The sequence below is a fragment of the Bombus bifarius genome, unplaced genomic scaffold, assembly GCF_011952205.1.
Source record: "Bombus bifarius isolate JDL3187 unplaced genomic scaffold, Bbif_JDL3187 scf7180000008213, whole genome shotgun sequence".
Lineage (NCBI taxonomy): Eukaryota > Metazoa > Arthropoda > Insecta > Hymenoptera > Apidae > Bombus > Bombus bifarius.
The window spans coordinates 1,553,452-1,573,486 of record NW_022884516.1 but is presented as its reverse complement, the minus strand read 5'-3'; the positions used below and the strand labels follow the sequence as shown (position 1 = coordinate 1,573,486).

The 20,035-nt window shown below is 32.3% G+C and overlaps 3 protein-coding genes across 9 annotated transcripts; 1 reads left to right on the top strand and 2 right to left on the bottom strand.

Moving 5' to 3' along the window:
- Window positions 1-1,450: 1,450 nt before the first annotated feature.
- On the bottom strand, window positions 1,451-7,772 carry LOC117210808 (exportin-1). Of its 5 annotated transcripts, none has more exons than XM_033454172.1 (14): window positions 7,336-7,772; window positions 6,323-6,557; window positions 6,045-6,239; window positions 5,624-5,974; window positions 4,834-5,553; window positions 4,518-4,752; window positions 4,270-4,433; window positions 4,004-4,138; window positions 3,773-3,916; window positions 3,553-3,699; window positions 3,216-3,464; window positions 2,880-3,132; window positions 2,547-2,797; window positions 1,451-2,438 (listed from the first exon to the last, which is right to left on the bottom strand). In XM_033454172.1, exons 2-14 carry the CDS (start codon window positions 6,518-6,520, stop codon window positions 2,292-2,294), a joined length of 3,189 nt encoding a protein of 1,062 aa, XP_033310063.1. In that variant the 5' UTR covers window positions 6,521-6,557; window positions 7,336-7,772; the 3' UTR covers window positions 1,451-2,291. The 5 variants fall into 5 exon arrangements, with proteins under 5 accessions (XP_033310063.1, XP_033310064.1, XP_033310065.1 ...); XM_033454173.1 differs by having other exon boundaries at window positions 6,323-6,553; XM_033454174.1 differs by having other exon boundaries at window positions 7,509-7,772.
- A 150-nt stretch (window positions 7,773-7,922) lies between these two features.
- LOC117210807 (rab3 GTPase-activating protein non-catalytic subunit) lies at window positions 7,923-14,454 on the top strand. 3 transcript variants are annotated; one of them, XM_033454169.1, is made up of 19 exons: window positions 7,923-8,383; window positions 8,452-8,559; window positions 8,693-8,774; window positions 8,873-8,999; window positions 9,108-9,309; window positions 9,387-9,714; window positions 9,917-10,360; window positions 10,583-10,818; window positions 10,917-11,282; window positions 11,363-11,563; window positions 11,644-12,025; window positions 12,085-12,179; window positions 12,254-12,505; window positions 12,588-12,761; window positions 12,842-13,023; window positions 13,102-13,323; window positions 13,404-13,694; window positions 13,773-13,925; window positions 14,013-14,454. In XM_033454169.1, the coding sequence occupies exons 1-19, from the start codon at window positions 8,299-8,301 to the stop codon at window positions 14,163-14,165; spliced, it is 4,083 nt and encodes a 1,360-aa protein (XP_033310060.1). In that variant the 5' UTR covers window positions 7,923-8,298; the 3' UTR covers window positions 14,166-14,454. The 3 variants fall into 3 exon arrangements, with proteins under 3 accessions (XP_033310060.1, XP_033310059.1, XP_033310061.1); XM_033454168.1 differs by having other exon boundaries at window positions 8,299-8,383; window positions 10,439-10,818; XM_033454170.1 differs by lacking the exon at window positions 7,923-8,383 and having other exon boundaries at window positions 8,863-8,999; window positions 10,439-10,818.
- On the bottom strand, window positions 14,247-18,898 carry LOC117210811 (acylphosphatase-2). The gene is made up of 3 exons (XM_033454179.1): window positions 18,322-18,898; window positions 17,635-17,761; window positions 14,247-14,870 (listed from the first exon to the last, which is right to left on the bottom strand). Exons 1-3 carry the CDS (start codon window positions 18,392-18,394, stop codon window positions 14,756-14,758), a joined length of 315 nt encoding a protein of 104 aa, XP_033310070.1. The 5' UTR covers window positions 18,395-18,898; the 3' UTR covers window positions 14,247-14,755.
- Window positions 18,899-20,035: the final 1,137 nt, after the last annotated feature.

Sequence of the window (20,035 nt, the reverse complement as noted above, 5' to 3'; positions counted from 1 at the left end):
ACTATGTATGACTAAATACAATCTGTAACTTATTACATCTATCCATACAAATAATTTCTTTTGTGATAAATCCTTACAAGGTATATCACAAATTGTTTGAAAATGCCATTAAACTTTTTTTGTTTGTTTCCTTGCAATACCGGTTGCAAATAAATACAGCCTACTAATAAAGAATGACATCAAGTGGCATTGATTTTCTTTCCCCGTTCCTTCTGCTGGAGTAATAGTGGCTTATCTTGAGACCCGAGTCGCATAGTATCAAATGTAATGGCTTCAGGGTTCCAAGTAGAGCTACCGTTCGATTCATTCATATGATACAAATCGTTTACGTTTTTATTCAAATGCAGTAACGGTATATGTACTTATTATATTCTTGCCATGACGCTCTTTTATCATTTCCTCGCTCATTTCAGAGAAAAGTGCGGCATTAGCAGTAAATATATTCATAATGATCGTGTTATCCTCGACAAAAATAATTTTGTAATAAAAATTTTAAATCGTATATCATAAGAAATAATTCTTAATCATAATTCGAACAGAATCAAACGTTTTACATTCTCTTTTGTATCATATTTTCACATAAACGGTTTTTCTTTTTTTGTATTTTTTTTAACGAAATTTATTTAGAATTTTTGTCTACCTTCACAGTTTCTATAGGTCATGTACCAATTTTTACATTATTAAGTTGTTACCATGCATTAAGATTATTTATGATTTGTAAGACCAAGCACCTGTAGCATTGATTGTGGTGGAGGCAAGCTCGAACGCGTGTATGCGCGCGCGATACGAAAATTTCTCTCTTTTTTCCTCGAGAATTTTATTCGATCTTTTAATAAATTTAAAAATGATCATTTATCCCAATCGTTCACTACTACGATATGGTAACAGTCGGTTATATTTGTAAGTTAATAATTCATTTCAAGAATTTTTCTTGGTGCAACATTATATGTATAAGAAAAATACTTTATATTATTCGTTATTTAAGTCTGAACAAAAATGTAATGTTTTCAATTTTATATAATACTATCAGTAGTTAACATTTTTTTAAAGAAGTTGTATTTAAAAATTTGTTAATGTAACAGCCATGAAGTAGAAGTAGACCCATAAATAAAATTTTGTATAAACAAAAAATAAATGTTAGAAACCTTTCCCCCAGACAATGTTATTTAAACTACCTATAAACTATTTTCATTGCTAAAGTACTAGAACAAAAAAAAAAAGAAACAAGTATTTATGCACTGAGAGAAAATTTTTAAATATACACATATGTGTATATACATACATACATACATACATACATATATATATATATATACACACACACATATATATATATATTTTTCATTTACTTATCATAGTTAAATACAACAAAAATTAATTAGTTCATCCAGAACATATTTATCGCTGAAGAGTAGGGAATATCAGAAAAGTGAAATTTAAACAAATGCTATATACGACATGTAGTTTTTAATTTACAAAATTTCTCTGTATGATTTGCAGATCATATATATTTATATACTATGTACCTATATATCTATATATGGTAATATTAATAGCATTATCATACAACTTTATGCAAACACACACATATACGTGTAACATCCTCTAAATTTGCTTAAACAATACTATTTTATGTATAATACGAATTAAACATCGTATCTCAAATCCAACTTAGTTTAGAAAATGACTTTACTTACATGTATATCTTAAAATGTAGCACACTCACCTATATCAAATATCGCATGGTTTCTCCTTGTTATTATAACAAGATTATTTAATTTTATTAAATGTTAAATAGTTAAAATTTATGTAATGATATCGATAAAAAACATATATAGAAATAATTTTTTAATTCCTTTATATAGGACTTATTTTAATGTAAATCAAAATTTTAGCATACACATTATTACTGTATCAGTACCAAATAACATTTTTGGGAAACATCTTTATTAAAGAAATATTCATTAAGACCACTAAATATCAATGTATAAATGTTATTTTATTCGCTACATAAAATAGTATTGCCCAACATGCATTCACCTGTTACTCATAACAGAAGTTTCAATTCTTTTAAAATTGTATAACAGACAATCAGCGCGTTTCGGGCTTACCTCCTTTACAAGAATGTTATATTGTAAACTTGGCTTTAAAAAGTATATAATGTATATCCATCTTGATGGCAGCTGTGGTACATGTGGGAAACATCGCAGATCAAAGGATAGAATAGTCTGTATAACAGAATGTTTCTTAGTGAGATGTACAGAAAGCAGTTAACGAAGATGACTGGTAATTCAGTCCTGCATCTCTTCTGGTATTTCGTGAGGATTAAGTATTCCTGGTACTGCCATTTGCTGTAACCTTTTTTCTTCTTGTGCTAATCGTAATGCAGTTTCTCTCTCTTCGAGATACAGATCTGAGTCGTCTTCGCCGGTGTATTCCTTTAGAAAACAATTTATTTATCGAATTATATATTTGTACTCAATCATTGTATGAATATAAACAAGGAATCAAACAGGAAATATCATGCATAAAATAGCAACACTCACTCTAATTTCAACGAGGAAATCTCTAAGATGTTCTTTGAATGCTGGGATATCTTGATTAAGATTAAATAAACCTTGTACAGTTATTTTAATCTGATTATCAGTTAAATGTGGAAATGCTGTTTTAAGCAATCTTGCAACAAATTCTTGAACATACAATGTGTTATCTGGTACAGGTCCCAATGGAACTTTGATTCGCCCAAGTTCAACCAATGAAAACATGTATGCCAGAATTGTAGCATGCATATTAAGGCCTAAATGATTATAACAAAAACGAAATTAATTATATCAAAATAAACTTTAATAATCATATTGGTATTATTTGTATGTACATACCTGCTATGTGTGATGTATCTGTAACTACACTGAATATATGTTGCAGAATATCTGTAAAGTATGTCTGATAGAAGTTTTGAGCATCGGGAGCAGAAATTTCAATATTTTGTAAAAGTTGATACAATATTTGTAACCCTATATCTGCAACATTCCTCATTGTATGCTTAAAAGCCCAGATTATAGAATCAAGTACAAGCTTAAATTGTGCTGGTGGAATTATAAGAAATGCAGAGAAACAAGAAACATTCACTTCCTAAAATATAAAAATGCTCAAACTGTAATATTTAAATTACATAACAAAACGATTTGTAAGTAATGAATATTACATATAGTTACCTGTAAAAGTAAAAAGAAATTCGTTCTATGTTCCGGAAATTCTTCAAAATCCTTATTTATCATTTCTAAAGTACATTCAAACACAGCATCAAATATTTTGGGTATTTCGCTAGTAATATAACATTCCAATTTATTTACGATAGTAGCTATAGCACTTAACACCTCCGGTTCTCGAGCACAATGAACATTTGTTTTTTGATAATCCAATAAGACGGCATCCAATAAAGGTGGTAAAAAGCTATCTAAGACCTGATCATGATATATACAATAAATTAAATTGTTTTGATAATACTAACAATCTTTAGAAGATATAACCATTAGATTAATAAAATTCTACCATTTGACGATCAGTTGTTCTGCTGACCCATTCTGAGATCAATTTTAATGTTTCCTTTTTCACTACTCTCATACTTTTAATTAAAGATTGTTCCATTACTACCTCTCCATTCAAAGCTATTGCAGCACTTATATTCTCACTCATAACCTGAAAAAGATGGTTAAACGCTAATATATATACATTTAAGTGTTCAATAAATTATTAAACAGTATTAATATACCTTATAAACGTTCAACATATCTAAATATATTCTTCCTAACTGTATCACGTATGGATGACCAAGTGCTTTACAAGCCCTTACATTTGTTTTCAAAATACTAGTAAGTTGTTTGATAGCTTCTTGATCTTTTAATACATCTACATTCTTAAATAAAATATTTTTATTAAGTTAAGCAAGAATTAATTAGAAGAACATTAAGTTATAAAGTGTTTCTGATTTTTTAATATTTACTTTAGATGCTTGACTTATTATGTCATCCCACACTTGATTTGGTAAAAGCATATACCGTTCTATTAACTCTTCTTGCATCACTGTGTCTGTCTGTGCAAATATCATATATCCAACTGCTTCATAAAATGTATGTACCTATATTATAGCATGAGCATGTATATAAAAAGAAAGTTGTATTCAACATACGTATCATCGATAAATATGTTAAAATTTTTTGCATGTAACATATATAACATAACTATTTCGTACGTTTTCAGTGATTTTACCTGTTGTGTTTGAAGATCACAAATGATACTACTAATAGTAGAAAGGATTTCTTCAATAAATGGTACCAATTCTCCGGTTTGTGGTGTGACAAAATGTCGCCTACATTTCAATGCTATTTTTATAAATGTATCACAAGCCATATCTTGTACACCATCATGAGTTTCTGTAAGAATATTTAAATTACTTAATATATTTTTGCATTGAATCTATAATGTTGTGGAATCGTTATACGATGTAGTTCCCTTACCATGCATAAATTCAAACAGTTTATTTACAACAGTCTTTAAAAACTTCCAATGCGCTCTGAGAAATCTTGGATATTGCCCAACTACATACATAATATTACTAGCAATAATAGCTTTATTATCTTTTCCTTTCTTTTGCTCACAAAGACCAAGAAGATCTTTGATAACAGTTACCAAAAATCGTTTTTCATCTTCTTCGTGCATTGCACCGGAAATGCTGCCTATTGCCCAGCATAACTAATAAAAAGATTGAAACTGTTAGTAAACCATGGTATTTTTATTATAAATGCTATAATAACATCTTAAGCATATGTTTACCGCATTGAGATTTTTCCAAGACCATTCTGTTCCATTTACTTGGTTTTGTAGCTTCTCTGTCATTATTCTTTCAGTATCCATATAGTCAAGATGAGTAAGATACACAAGAGTTTCTCTCATATTTTTATATAAATTAATAGAATCAGTATCTTTCATAAACTCCCTAACAACTTCCCCATTCTCATTTTCTACAACAAGAACTTCTTCGGGTTTAGCCATTCTGCTGATCATGATATATCGTACTTTAGTTAAAACCGGGCAATAGAATAATCTCCTAGACGGGAGAGTCATATTTTTAACCATAAATAACGGCGTTGGGGGTGCAAAAGGATTTGCTCTATATAAATCCATTGCTAATGCATTCCAATATTCCAAACAGATCTTAAATATTTCAACTTCTTCAACCTCAGAAATTAAAACAAGGTAGTGCAATGCTTTGAGTAGTAAATCATTTAATTGCTTTTTTTCTATAAATTGCCCATGTTCTTTTAGGTATGTGCAAAGGAATATAGCTAAATTCTGAATAAAATTTTGTTCTTGATCTCCACCAGCTCCATACGCTTCGCGTATATTTGTTTCAAGGGGTAGAATCTGTTCTAACTGTCGCATTATATTAACAAACAACATTACGAATGATTCTTCATAGGTTGGTGCTGCAACACCAGCGATTTCAGTCAAGCATTTTAGTGTAATGTTTCTGAATATTGGTACATTTAAGAACTGTAAAGAAAATAATAAAAATACTATAATAGTACATAACAAAAATTAATAAAAATTATGTTATATTTACCTTGAATACTAAAGTATTGATTAATTTTGTTTCAAAAATATATCCCAAAGGAATCCAATTTAAAAACCTTAAAAGAGTTTCTAATGTAACTGCCACCAATTGAACATTTTGTGAATTATCCAATACAAACTGACAGAGATGAAAAATATGTGAGAATTCATTACACATTGTATCTTTCAAATGTTTTGCTTTTGTTTGCGTCATTTGTCCACTTGAAAAGTCAAATACTTCTTCCGATAATAATTTTAAAATTGCCATATTGTTTTGACAAAGACTTTCATTTGTTTTACTTGCACCAACAATGTCACCAATGAAGGATTCCCAATTTTTTGGCCATTCACGTTTTAAAACCTGCAATAGATGTGGTTTATTAAAATGAAATTTAAATAGTTTCTATATTCTTGCAACTTTAATTACTTACCTGAACTAAAATCATATTAAGTTTATTAAGATAAACTTTTGAAGCCTCCATTGTTTCTGGATCACTGCTTGTCTTTATAATAAGACCCACGATATATTTTTTTATACCCTCACACTGATTTCGTGGTAATACTTTCCATCGTGTCTTTATAACTTGTTCCAGTATTTGTAGAGCATAATACTTTGTTTGTTGGTTCTGTACACATATAATTATACATAAATTAAATAACTCTCTACACACTTTTAAGAAATATTATTTTTAATTAAAGAAATCCTTGCCTGTGAATATTCTAGAATAGTATCTACACGGGTCCATGCGTTTGGATGTTCTTTAAGTGTAGTCAATACTTCTTGTGCAACTCTCTGTTGCTCACCTATCCCAGTGTACATACAACCTACTATGTTATCAAGAAGTGTTATATCTAGCTTTTGATTGAAATCCAAAAGCTTAGATGCTTGTTCTGCTAATGTTGCCATTGTTTATTGTAAATTATCCAATTTTCATACACTCTATCTGAAAATAATTAAATTTGATATATTTATTTGACTCATTAAAACTAGATATATACTGCATCAATAAAACACAAATATTACAAGACATCATGTTTCCAAAAAGGGGCTATCTTATTCCACAAATTAATGAATAGTAAAAAAAGCATAACTTAGTACAAAGTGAAAAAATAATTCTAGTATTAAGTTTAAAAGTATATTTAACAACATAAACAATATTAACATTTACTGTTAATAGATAATGTACATGAAAAGACAGTGTGTTTCTCTTTTTAATATTTCATTATCTTTAGCAAAATGCTTGTCATATGTTGTTAAAATTTTACAGGCAGGAGTATTAGAATCCTATAGAAGATTGTATTATTAAGTACTATTGTTTTGCTTCTATGTGAAAACCAATTATTTCTATTTATAAACAAGTTAAGCGTATTGAAAGAATAGAACGTAATGTAAATAATCAAACTAAACAGAAGCAATAATAAAAAGGAAATCATTGTTAACGTGTAGCGAGGGAGGTCACCGCACTGCGACCGCTCGACCTAACCTACATTTGACAATCGCAAATAAGGTTATGTGAAAATTTATTGTGCGTAATGTTTGAAAATTTAGTGTAAAATGTATTTCCTTTAATACATTCAATCAAGCGGAAATAAATAGTAATAGAGATGTAAAATATTAATAACAGATCATTGGAATTTGTAGATTTTTGTTATCCGGGTGCACTTTACTCATTGCGTCGTTGTTCAACGAATAAAGTTATCATAAACGACGTTTGCACATACCGTATCAACTCCCACACATAGATTCTCAATTCGTAGGTAAAAAACACACGTTTCACACGAGTAATCACAATCTCTCGCAGTAAATCACAATCAGAAAAAGGCCAAACACACAACCGCTGATTCCCGCGCGCGACCAATTTCGTTCCTCGTTTCACAGACTCGCTGTTCCTCACCGTCTCTTTCTCTCTCTATCTTTCGCACGTTCTCTCGCTCGTCACTCCTGCCTCTGCTCCGTTTGCGACGATCGCCAGTGAAGAGAGCTCCACTCATAAATGTACGATACCCACCGAGGCCGTTCTTCGTCGTAACTATGTTTCTTAAATCTCATACAGAATTTCTTCGCTTTCCCCCCACATTCAATGAGAAATGTGTAAAATGGCAGCTTTACGTTGTCCTTAAATCCAACCTACAGATTTTCGAAAATAATAACAAAATGGCTGAACACGTTACGCGGACCATTGCAGAGAAACGAACATTTTCATTGGTCCCAACGATCTGTTTTGTCCAATCAGAAAAACTCTAGCGACTGTTTCTAAACGTCACAAATTACGTCACGTGATGTCATGCAACACGTGTTCTCCATTTTGACTTAAAATTTGGTGTGAATAACGTTTCATATGAATGGTTAATGCGCATCTACATTTTGCTTCTTAGCTAAAGTTGTCAATCCATGTTGACGTTTATGTATTTTCGATTTTTTGATATTCATAACGTATTATTAATGCAATAAGAACGGTGACATTGTATTGAATGTTTATTTACCACGAAATGTGAAGTCTTAGATGAAGAATCTCTGCGATTACTATCCTATTCGCAAGCATATGACAGTTTGTGGTTTATTGTCTTATTGTGAAGTGTCTATCAAAATTTCAATATTCTAATCACCTGAGTAACATTTGTAATATTAGAGTGATCAAAGTTTGAAATTATTCAAAACAGGCATATTAATGTAATTGATTAGATATGTCTTGTCAAATAAAGGGAATTGCAAATCTAACCAATACAAGCAATATTAAAGAATTACTTTTTGGAGATTCTACTAGAAGACGTAAGTTACTGTATTCTTTTGTTTTGTCTCCTAAAGGAATGGTAAATGTCAGTGTCAACATTTTTTAGATGACATTCCACAAGATGAATTACCACTACAAGACTGTTTTATATCATTATCATCAACTGGAGATGTTCTTGCTATGGCGAATAATACAAAGATGATTATATTAATTTGTATGTCTCATATTATTGAATTTTAAATAGTATATTTCTACTATGTAATATATATATAACTTGTTTAAAAATGGCAGTATATTGAACCTAGAATATTTAATTATTTATAATTAATATAATAATTTCATATTAGCAAGGTGGGATTCATTAGAACCAGATGAAGCAAAAAATAAATTTCATATGATATGGTATGGTGAAGTTGCAAAAAAAGATAAGTAAGTCTTTATTATAATAATGTTATGTTAATTTTTGTATCTTTTTACTATGATAAATTTCTTTGAAAATATGTCCATATATTGAAAGTGTTTTTTAGTGAATGGATAACATCTGTAATCTGTTTACCATTATTGTCATTGGGAAAAGCTAGCAGTGGCACTAATCCAGATTGGACATGTATTATAGTTGGTTTTAATACTGGTTTTATCAAGTTTTACACAGAAGTAAGTCAAGTTTAACTACATGTGTGATAATCATTCAGAAAATGTAATTCTTACAGTTAAACTAAATTATAATAGAGATGAATATAAAGTTATTTATTTTTTATTTAGACAGGTGCATTATTATTTGGGGAACAATTGCATAATGAACCAGTTGTGGGATTAAAATGTCAATCTTTTCGTTCACCTAAACACGTAGGTGATATTGGTTTGGCTGAAGAAGTTCATGTGACATATAATAGTGTTGTGTGTGTCTTGCAAGGTTTTCCCTTGTTTTCCACATTAAGAGCATGTAGGAATTATTTAGCTAGAGGTATAGAAATCAAAATTATGTTATTATTCTATTGAAATTTAATATTTATAATAATATGTTTTTTTTTTTACTTAAAGTTCAAGCAAACTGTGATGACCTACCACCTATTACAAATTTATCATATAAGAAATGGGGTTATAAAAGCCAAGATATTGTAAATGATTCAGAAGTAATTGGTACTACTTCTGTAAATAGCTTTGATCATCTAATGACAGCTTCAATTTGTGGTGGATATAACGCATCTTATAGATCTAGTGCACCACAGCATAATTTAGTTCTTGTGACTGGTAAACGTCCATTTGTTGGTTTTCATTATGCCTTAGAAGGTGGTTCAGCTCCAGTTCTATCAGATGTTGCAATAGCAATGGCCAGCAAACTAGCAAATGCTATTGGAACTGCTGTTCCGTAAGTGTTGCATAATAAATTCATGTTATGCATTTATTGTCAAAAGAATATATCATCTGCAAGAAGAGATATAGTTAAACTACATTACTTGAATGTCACATACAATGTTTTAATAATTGAAATTTTAATTGTTAACCATGTCATTATAAATATAGAGAGTTTTGCAATTATATATCATTTCTTTACTATTCTTTCTGTTTAGTTGGCTTCCTCTCAATTGGGGAAATTCAAAACATCAGGCATCGCTCGAAGCATCAAAAACTAGTACTCATGAACCAGTTGAACCAATGACTTGTAGATTTGGCTTAAGTGATGTTATGAGAGAGGGTTATTCGATAATATCCAGTCCAAATAAAGCACTGTCAGTAATATTAGATGCAATGGGCAGAGTATTATTAGTAGATAACAGATATTGCATAGCTACAAGAATGTGGAAAGGTTATAGAGATGCACAATGTGGTTGGATTGAAGTGGAGGAAGAAAAACATTCTGGAATGCACAAAGGATTTACTAAGTTTAAACAGACTCCGCAATTGCGTTCTGCTTTCTTTTTAGTTATTTATGCTCCGAAAAAAGGTGTAATAGACATATGGAGTACTCAACAAGGTCCTAAAATTACTACATTTACTGCTAGTAAACATGGACGGTGAGTAACTCTCCTTTTTAGACATTTCTATTGGCAACTGATGTAAAATTATTGGTTTAAGTGAGTGTTATTGTATAGATTACTTTATATCAATTATGGTCTTCTTGGTGTAAATGATAATGTACATCTATCAAAAAATAAACCACAATATTCGTGTGTATTTATGGATCCACTTGGAGGTTTGAAGGAAATTACAGTACCATTTCATTTTGCTCTTAATAGTAAAAATGGGAAGAGAGCACGTGATATACATATACTTAAAAAATTGAAAACATTTTTACGAGAAGAAGATTTTGAATATGAGAAATTAATATCAGAAATTGAGAGTGTGTGTTCAGATTTGAAGAGTAATGAAATAAAAGTACAAACATTGGAAATGTTAATGTCAAATAAAAATATTATTCCTGATGCTTTACTCGCAGCTACAAATTGTTTTATCAAAAAACTAGATGAATATGGTACGTACATATTTATTATTAATACATAGTTCTATACAAGGTTTTATTCCGCCAAACTGTTATTTGAAATAATAAACACAATAATTTTTATATTACAGAAAAAGAAGAAATGGAACCTACAACAAAAACACTTTATTTATTAACAACACAGTTGCAGCAAATAATTAACTTTTATAAGCATATTAAATCTCAGTTTGATACACCAGAGTATAATGTTTCTATAGATGATAATAATACAAGTTTACCTTTGACTTTGTTAACTACTGAGAAAGAAGTGCACAGAATTTTTGAATTGTTTAATAAAGTAAATAGTTACACGTGTTCAGATTCTAGCACAGAATGTAGAGTAAAATTTAAAGAGGATGGGAGAATATTTTTAGATTTTTTATCTTGTTTCGAGTTTGGAACATCAGGATTTATAGATATTAAAAAAGACATAAAACCAGAAAAAGAACATCAGATTTGTAAGTATTTTAGTATGTAATTTTAGGAATATATATTTTATTAATATATTATTTATTAATAATTAGGCTTTTTCTTTTAGCTCAATTAATGTATAAAGGCTGCGTATATTCGTATGATAGAATTGAGACATGGAAAGAAGTCGCTAAAAGTAGTAACATTCAACCATTCGTTTTCATGAAATTTGCTTTAATATACTGGCTCAATAAGAAACGGGACGTATCTTTAGAACTAGAACTAAAACAATTTACGCAGCTCTTAAATGCTATTTGCTCAATAGCCAGTAAGTTCGGAGAATATATATCGTTAATAAGTCTAAATTCTTGTTGTCATAAAATAAACCTTATTTCTATACCTATATAGGTGTTAAAGAGATATGTGCAGAATATAATGAAATATCTTTATGGTGGAAAAAGGTTCGTAATATTCTTTTGGATTCAACAAATCCATTTAATGCACTTACTGCTGCTTTGATGTGCAGAGCTGTTGCAATGTCTGTAGAAAAGTATAGAGAAAAGTGCAATAAAAAAACTGAGGATAATAATGTTCAAGAAGAAAAAGGTATCAAAAATAAGAATGATATGAAAGAGATAAAGCAGCATCAAGATTCTGTTAACAATTTAAAATCAGACGATGAACTGTATAACTTGACAAATGAATGGGAAGATATTACTAAAGATACTTGTCAATTTACGTTGCTTATTGGAAATCTTGAGGATATTGCGATTTTAGATGCTATTGTAAGGTAATTAGTAATGAAATTTGTTTGTAAGTATCATAATGCTTATAAGATTTTAATTTCAGCCAAGAACCTCCATCAGATACTACAACGCAATTTTTTGCACTACCATTTGCAAAATTTGATATATCTTTAGGATCTGTTCTCTCAAAAGGGAAAGGTATTATACCGTTGTAGTTACATGTTATAATACTATCAAAGAACGTATTTTTTATCTTATATCATTATAATTAGGTTCTGTATCGGAGATAGTTGCAAAATGGATTACTTCTACGGGTATTGATCCTTCTCAATTAGTAGATACAACAGATACGGAATTCGATCACGCACGTCCAACAAATGATTCTTTAGAAGTACTGAATTCTTCAGACGAAATTTGTAACGTCGATGATGTTTTACAATCTAACGTAGAAAAGCATCTTTTAGAATCTCTTGATACAGAAAGTGAAGAGAAAGATAGTACAAATGCTAATATATGTATTTTAGGTAAAGAAAAATAGCATCTTTATATTAACATTTTTTAATGGTCTTCTAGATTGTATTATGCATTTTTCTTTTTGATTTTCAGAAAGAATTAAATTATTAAAAGGCCATTTTCCATACAGTTTGACAACTAGTGTTCTGCTAGCTAATATCTGTTGGGAATTTGCTATGTCGTGGAATAAAGATATTTCGCAATTGAAGTCGCTCGAAGCTGCATTATGTGTTTTACGACAAATACCAATGAAACGTATGAGGCATGGTGAGAGAAGATTCTAGAAATTATTCGTTTTATATATTATACGTTTTTGTTATTTTGTAAATAAATTACTTCCTTGTTAGGTGTTTGTTGCTTATTATGGTCAGTTCATATAAAAAAACGAATGGAAGCAGTTGCAAAATTAATTAATAAGCTTGGAAAACTGCCAAAAGAGAGATTGTGTATGCAGGAAATCGGTTTATCTGATGCTCAAGCAGTTATATTTCTACAAGATTGCGTCACATTTTTAGAAATATTCATCGACGTAAGTTTTTGATAGATCAATGCTTTGTGTAATATAAAGTTAATTAAAGCGATATAAATATATTTTATGTCGTACTAGTCTGAAATGCTCGAAGTAGGACAGAATATTGTAATTAAATCAGAAGAACTATGGGAAGTATGCACTTCCGGCCCACAACCCTTTGCTGCATTAGCTATTTCTCAAGCACCCGCTTGGTACGATCTAATCATGTTACATCTACAATTAGCTAACGTCTTACATATGATAGCGCATTTTAATTTGAAAGTTCTAAAACCATTAAATAATTTGTTTGATTCTGTGGTGAGTAAATCAAAAGTATCGTTTATGAAATTTACATCTATATTTATAATTTTTATGCACGCTGAATTCTAAATATATAGGTACAGCCATACTTCTTCCAATCAATGGCAGACAAAGTAATGCTAACATGGTACAGAGACGATAAAAGAGATAATTTAAGAACCACGTTTTTATGCCGAATAATTAACGCATCAATGGATTTTATCCATCAAGAAACAATAGATGGTAAAATGAGTAGTTCGATGCAAGCTATTCAATGGATGAGTAAATGTCAAACATTAGCATCTATTTGGAAAATAAGTAACGATGAACTAAGGATACATCAAGTTTGTCAATTATATGTGATTGGTTTTGACCGACTAGCAGAGGAAGTAAGTATAAGCAGGATTACAATTTAATATATTCAATAGCATACCACAGAATAGGAAACATTTGTCATTTTGAGATAGGTTGTTACAGCTGTAAACGATGTTGAGAAATTAGCAGAAGATCTTCTGCCGATTGCTGGAAGAAGAATGATGGCATATCTTTCAAAATCACCTGACCTTTTAGAGGAAGTTTCTCGTATAAGTCCAGCTCTTACGAAATACTTGGAAAGTCTCGTAAGTTCTACATATCATAAAATTTATTTCGAACATTTTATTCTTAATAAATTTTAATATTAGTATAAATGAGATTACTATTTTTAGGATGTGCCGGACGTAATTTATACGAATTGTTCGAACGATGACACTATCGAATTGATACGACGAGTCTCAAGACATTTGCCCGAAACACACTCTAATTATCATCTTGCGCAATTAATGTTAGATGCGGTGTTTATTTACGAGGGAACGACATGATACTGAGATATTTAAGTAAAATTAAGATATTTAAGTAAATTAATTTGTTGTAGGGAATGAGTATAATAAATTTATCTGTGCTTTCTGTTTTTAATCCGTTGTATTGAATTTGATGTTTTAAGTAAATATAAAATATATTTGACATGTATCATTAACATCCCATTACATCAGAGGTGCTTGAAACATTGAGATATAACACAGAGATATTTGATCACAACGAACTGTGACATAAATATGCATGTATGTTTACATGTCACATATGATGAATTAAAGAACAAATATTCTATAACTCTATGTGTTTTTATTTAATTTGTTTTTCGTTAAAAATAACTGGATATTTAATCATTTCGAATGATACATCTTACAATTATTAAAATATCTTGTAATTTACATGCACTAATGTTGCGTAGCTTTTAATCTATGAACAATTTCAATACTTTGAACTATATGTTTTCATAAAGAATCATTTAATTATTTAAGCTTTTTAATTGTTCAAAGTATATCGATGCTTGTTACTTTTCGTGCCTTTAAGTACATCTTCTCGATTTAACTTTCAAAGAAACGTGACATTGAAAAAAAAAATAGTTTAATTAAAAACGTATTGCAAATCCCTTGTATTGTAGCCTACTAATGCCTTCCCAATTTGTAAATTCACAACGATCAATCTGACTACCTGGACTTCCAACATTCGTTAGCCATTGTGACCTGAAACAAGAAAACTGATTATAGTAGGAAAACGGGTTATTATGTATTTACATAATTTGTGATACAATTAGAAACTATTGTTTAAATTACTAATGAGGAGATTTACGTAATTTCTTCTCTTAACATTTACAATCTGGCAATTCTGGCTGCAACTTATTTACAAACAGCTGACAGATATCCGATTGTATTTCCGCTTGACATTTTTGTTTTTATTGTCTATTATTAGTTTTACGATGTTTGCGTATTTTATGATGATATTACGATTTTATCGCTATGCAATTCTTCTCGTCAAAGGAGAAGAGAACATTAGCCTCGCTCTATTATTTTCGAAACAAAGGATTATATAAAAATTAAATTTTTTCATTAAAAACGTCGAATTGAATTAAATTTATGACAACTGAATTTAACTTCTATATTTATCGTACAAAGTATTTACGAAATATTAGTGTACGCAAGTTTAGATTATTCATTAATAAAGCCTTAATATCATCCGTTCTCTACACGCGTTGAAATCACTGCAGTGTTCATTTCCGCGTCTGTTTCATAGAATGTGGAATTTGCATAATATCAAGCTATTTCAGCTCGACAAAATAATAGAGCAAATTTCTCGTAAACGATGTCTGTCAAATTAAAGATAGCGTAAAATTGATGAATAAATTAATCGTCAAATAAGAACGAATTAAATGTGCAAATTGTATACGCAACTATCTTCGATAGTGACGAGTATAGTTTCACACACTTCGCAATTATAATTAGCGGCTAATCAGACCGAGTTCAGATATTTTAAGCGGCTCTATCGAAGTAGGATCTTTAAAGTCGATCAGCTGTCTCGCGACAACAACAGTGACGAGCCATTGGCGCACTGACTATCCCATTTATCATCGATATTCTGAATTCAGCATTTCGCTTGTGAAACATCTACGATGATTACACAGTGAAAGATTTATACGAATTCCTGAACTTATCCTTAAACTGAACAGAAGTTTGTTTCATTAAAAAAAAAAAAAAAAAAACAGCTTTATGTTTTTGTCTTCGATTAAAATATGAGCGCACAACGATGCGAATTCAGTGAGATTTTATTATTCGAATCAATTTTCTTTTCCTTCTTGGCAAAAGAATTTCCCTATTATATATAAATAACATTTGCGGCATACAAAGATAACGACAAACGAAGAAACAACGTATTTGAAACGAGGTTCCTGGACGAATTCCTTCTGGGGAGAAGCCAGAAACCAATGTTTCGTCCTCGACCGAGCTATTTTCTTTGACTTCAGGTTCACGAGCAGCGGAAATTCGACCGCGAAATCAGTCTCATGACATGTCTCTTAAAGTATATAAGTGTTTAATGCCTACGTTCAAGTTTATATTTATTCGTACGACAACAGCAATTGTTGTTCGCCCGAGAGAAATAATTTATCTTTCTGGTATCTAGTTTCTTCTCTCTCTACGCAATTGGCAAAATATATGGATCAGTAGGTCTGGCTCACTTCTCTAAATAACGATTACATCCTTCTCATCTTATTCTTTCTCTGGCGTTCCTTACGAAGAATTCGTTGCTCTTCTTTTATATCCTTATTAAGATGATCCATATCACCGCTCATTTAATTTCTCGTCATCGTCGGTCTAATTTGTAAGCGAATTGCAAGTATCATTCAGTTATGATCGTTTCGGTGAAATCGACAGAATCAAACGATTAATACGTCCAATTCTGAGTGTTCTCGGAGAACATACTTCAGATCTGAGTCAGCATGTGCTTTTACGGTACGTGCGTGATATCGAATAGAACGTGGCATGTCAATTAAAAATCCCAATAGCTTGATTAAATAGCTTGCGGAATAATTCATGTATCTCCGGCGCGTGTTTTCCATGTAACGAAAATATATTATTTGCCGAAGAATCGTACGCGATAGAAGCGGTTGGTTGACGATAGTCGGAAACCGGAGCGATTCGGCGATAACTCGCGAAGGAAAGAGACAACGACGCGGTCCGCGCTATTATTTCATTAGATCATTATTAAAGTCAGGCCCAACTACCTAATGACCGTTACTCGGCAATTTGCGGCTAAGGTCACGCGATTTTACGGGAGCACTGAATTCGTGAGCTTACGTTAGCGCGCGTGTGTCATCAATTCGCGGAACGAAGGAGAAGATCGGAAGGTGAAAGGAAGAAAAAGACGAAAGAAAGGGAGATCGAGAGTTCGTATTCTTCTACATCTGATGCACAAAACGTTCTACGGAAGGGAGTTTAATCCACACATTCGCGAGTTTCTTTTCACGTTTACGATGTCTTTTCACATAATCTCGTTCTTTCGAAAATTCCAACTTTAAACTTGGGAATTAAATTGATGTTAAAATAATGAAGCTTTTGCGTAACATTCGATTATCATTATTCATTCGTAACTGCAACTGGTTAAACAGAAAAATAACGTTAAACGTAAGTAACGTTACATATTGCGATCATTATTTCGAACAACAGGCATATCTGGGTTAATTCGACGAATTTATTCAGTTGTTCGAACGAACCAACGAACAAACGAAAGGAACGAAGCTCGATTTTCCCTTCTTTCTACTTGTTTTCTTCCTGAGCGCAGCGAAGAAAGCTAAGAGGGGGAATATGTTCTCTGCAAATTTGCCTTATTTTATCTCTCTTTCTTGGTAATCAGAGGAACAGATAAATTCGAACAAAAATGAACTTTCACGTTGTTTACCGATCGGCGCCACCGACGGTTTGTGCAAAAGCTTCGTGACAAGGAATCGCAACTCACATCTGATCGATGAGCGCACGTGGTCCCTGCATTTTTCCGAGTATCGTGCCGGACTTGGTGTTCTTCACCCAGCCGCAAATCCCCAGTTGCTGACATATGTCCCTCACGTACTTTGGGAAATAGACACCTGACGAAAAATATGCACAGTTTAAATTATGTAATAACGATGCGAAAGAATGAAAATACGAAAAACAGATTTCATTATTTTTAGCTCTATTATACCGTCGTCCCACTGATGTTCCTCATTTGCCGATGTCTCATCGACAATTATTCAATTCAAACCGAATTAGGCAGTGACAAGTTAAATTTTACAAGAATCTAGATATAACCTTGAACTTCCTCGAGAATATTAACAGCAAAGTAATAAACCAAATTGTCACCATTTGAAGCAACAGAGATTCGTTCGTTAGTCGTCCGATCGAACCGAAGAATACGAAGAAAATTCACAAATTTTCTCTCCTCTCCATATTAATTATCCATTGTTGCAGCGTCCGCTATCTTACAATTGACATATCACTGCGTCCAACGCACATTTCTTTCGACCTTGACGTTCTATTCGTCGCAAGCCGCGGTCCCGTAATCGTAGTAAAACAACGCGAGAAATATCCGAACGAATGTTTGGTTTTAAATGAAACAACATTAACCGAATACTCGTTGATCTCCTGGCCAATAAAACTACACTCTTACCCTGCACCTTGCCAAAGACCTCGAATTCGACGGAAAGTAGAGGTTCATTGCAGAGAGGATCGTCCGCTGCCATTTTACCAGGCGAAGGGGGAAAAGTCGGGTCACCTTAGCTCCACTTCTTCGATTTGTGAAGATTCGAAACGTTCCCGGTACGCGATCAGCATACAGAACACGCTCGTTGCTTGGCGAAGATTTCTTTTCGTTCTCTCTGACGGCCACTCTCTTCACCTTTCGCTGTGATACGACCTACCGACTGATTCTGATCATTGCACCACGGCGTCGCGACGCCTCAAATAGACTCCCCACCATGTCGAGTAGAATCCAATTGCGATCGATCGAAAATCGATCAACCACGACCACTAATCATTGTTGTTACCCATGTGTATCGTCCTTCGACCGTCTACGTCTTTTCTCGGGGACCTTTTTCTATATTTTTAATCGCCCTTCGCGTATTTTCTTTTTTAGTCACTCATTCATAGTCGTACGCATAGTCTTCTTGGCAGATCGGCTCACGACATGCTGGCGTTGTGATTCAATTTGAAAACGATGGAAAGAGGTGGAATTGTTCTATCAACTTTTTCCGTTTACCGTTATTTTTATTGATAAGAATTTGCGGTGCCGCGATTAATTATATAGTATAGGTAAAGTAAGCATTGTAAAAGTGTCTTCGGTTTAAAGGATACCATAACGGATGGGTTAAAGACTGTTATAATAACGATATAAATAATGTAAAGCCGAAGGTTCGTAAGCCTTAATTCTTTCTTTTTTATTTCAACGAATGTGGTAAAAGTCGCGTATACGAGCGTATAAATATATGTGTGTATATCGTTGCTCCTGTCATATGAAACAGCCTGCAGAATCTTGCGATGGCAATACGCGTGTTTAGAGAACGATGTTCGAGCGTTCGAGCGATAATTGACATTCCGATTAGTTGGCTTTTTTGATCGACCGCGATCGATTCCGGTTTTCTGCGGGACGTCGGACTTCCGGTGCAACGGCTGGCACATTGTTCATTGTGAAAATATTAAATGTAGGCCAGGAGGGCAGCCGCTTATCGTCGAACTAGCCACTTCCCATCGATGTGCCAGCCGCCCATTGTCCCGTCATTATTCCAGTTAATTAATTATTAGTACGCCATGACGTCGTAATTGATGTACAAGAGCAAAATCTGCGGGGTGTACAGGATGCGGGGGAGAAGGTTATAACCCATTTATAATGATCGTATCCAGTCTATTACCATTGTCATCATCAAGGTCTCATCTAACGCTAGGATCACAAGCGTACGCTCAAAGGTTAAATTCGATAATGCTCGATCGAATGGAGCACCGACGATCAGAGTGGCGACTAACGATGACTAGAAATCCTATGGAATCGACGCTGACCAACACTTTTCATCTTGTGATATTCTCTCGTTATTTATTTCAAATAATCACGAGTCCTTATTAACTAATCGTTTCACGTGAAATAAATCGGTTGAGTAAATTAATCGGGTCACGGATAGTCGAAACATTCACTGATCGAACACGTTCGTTTGATCGTCTATCGATCTTTCGTATTTCACTGTGTCATATCGATCTCACAATGACATTATCACGAAAAAACGCACGATAGTTCGATCTCTGAACCAGCGTTCCGATCAAAGCGCACGGATTCGTCCCACGGAATCGCTCTGAATTTTGAACGAATCGTCGAGTAGTAATCGCCATGTACGTGT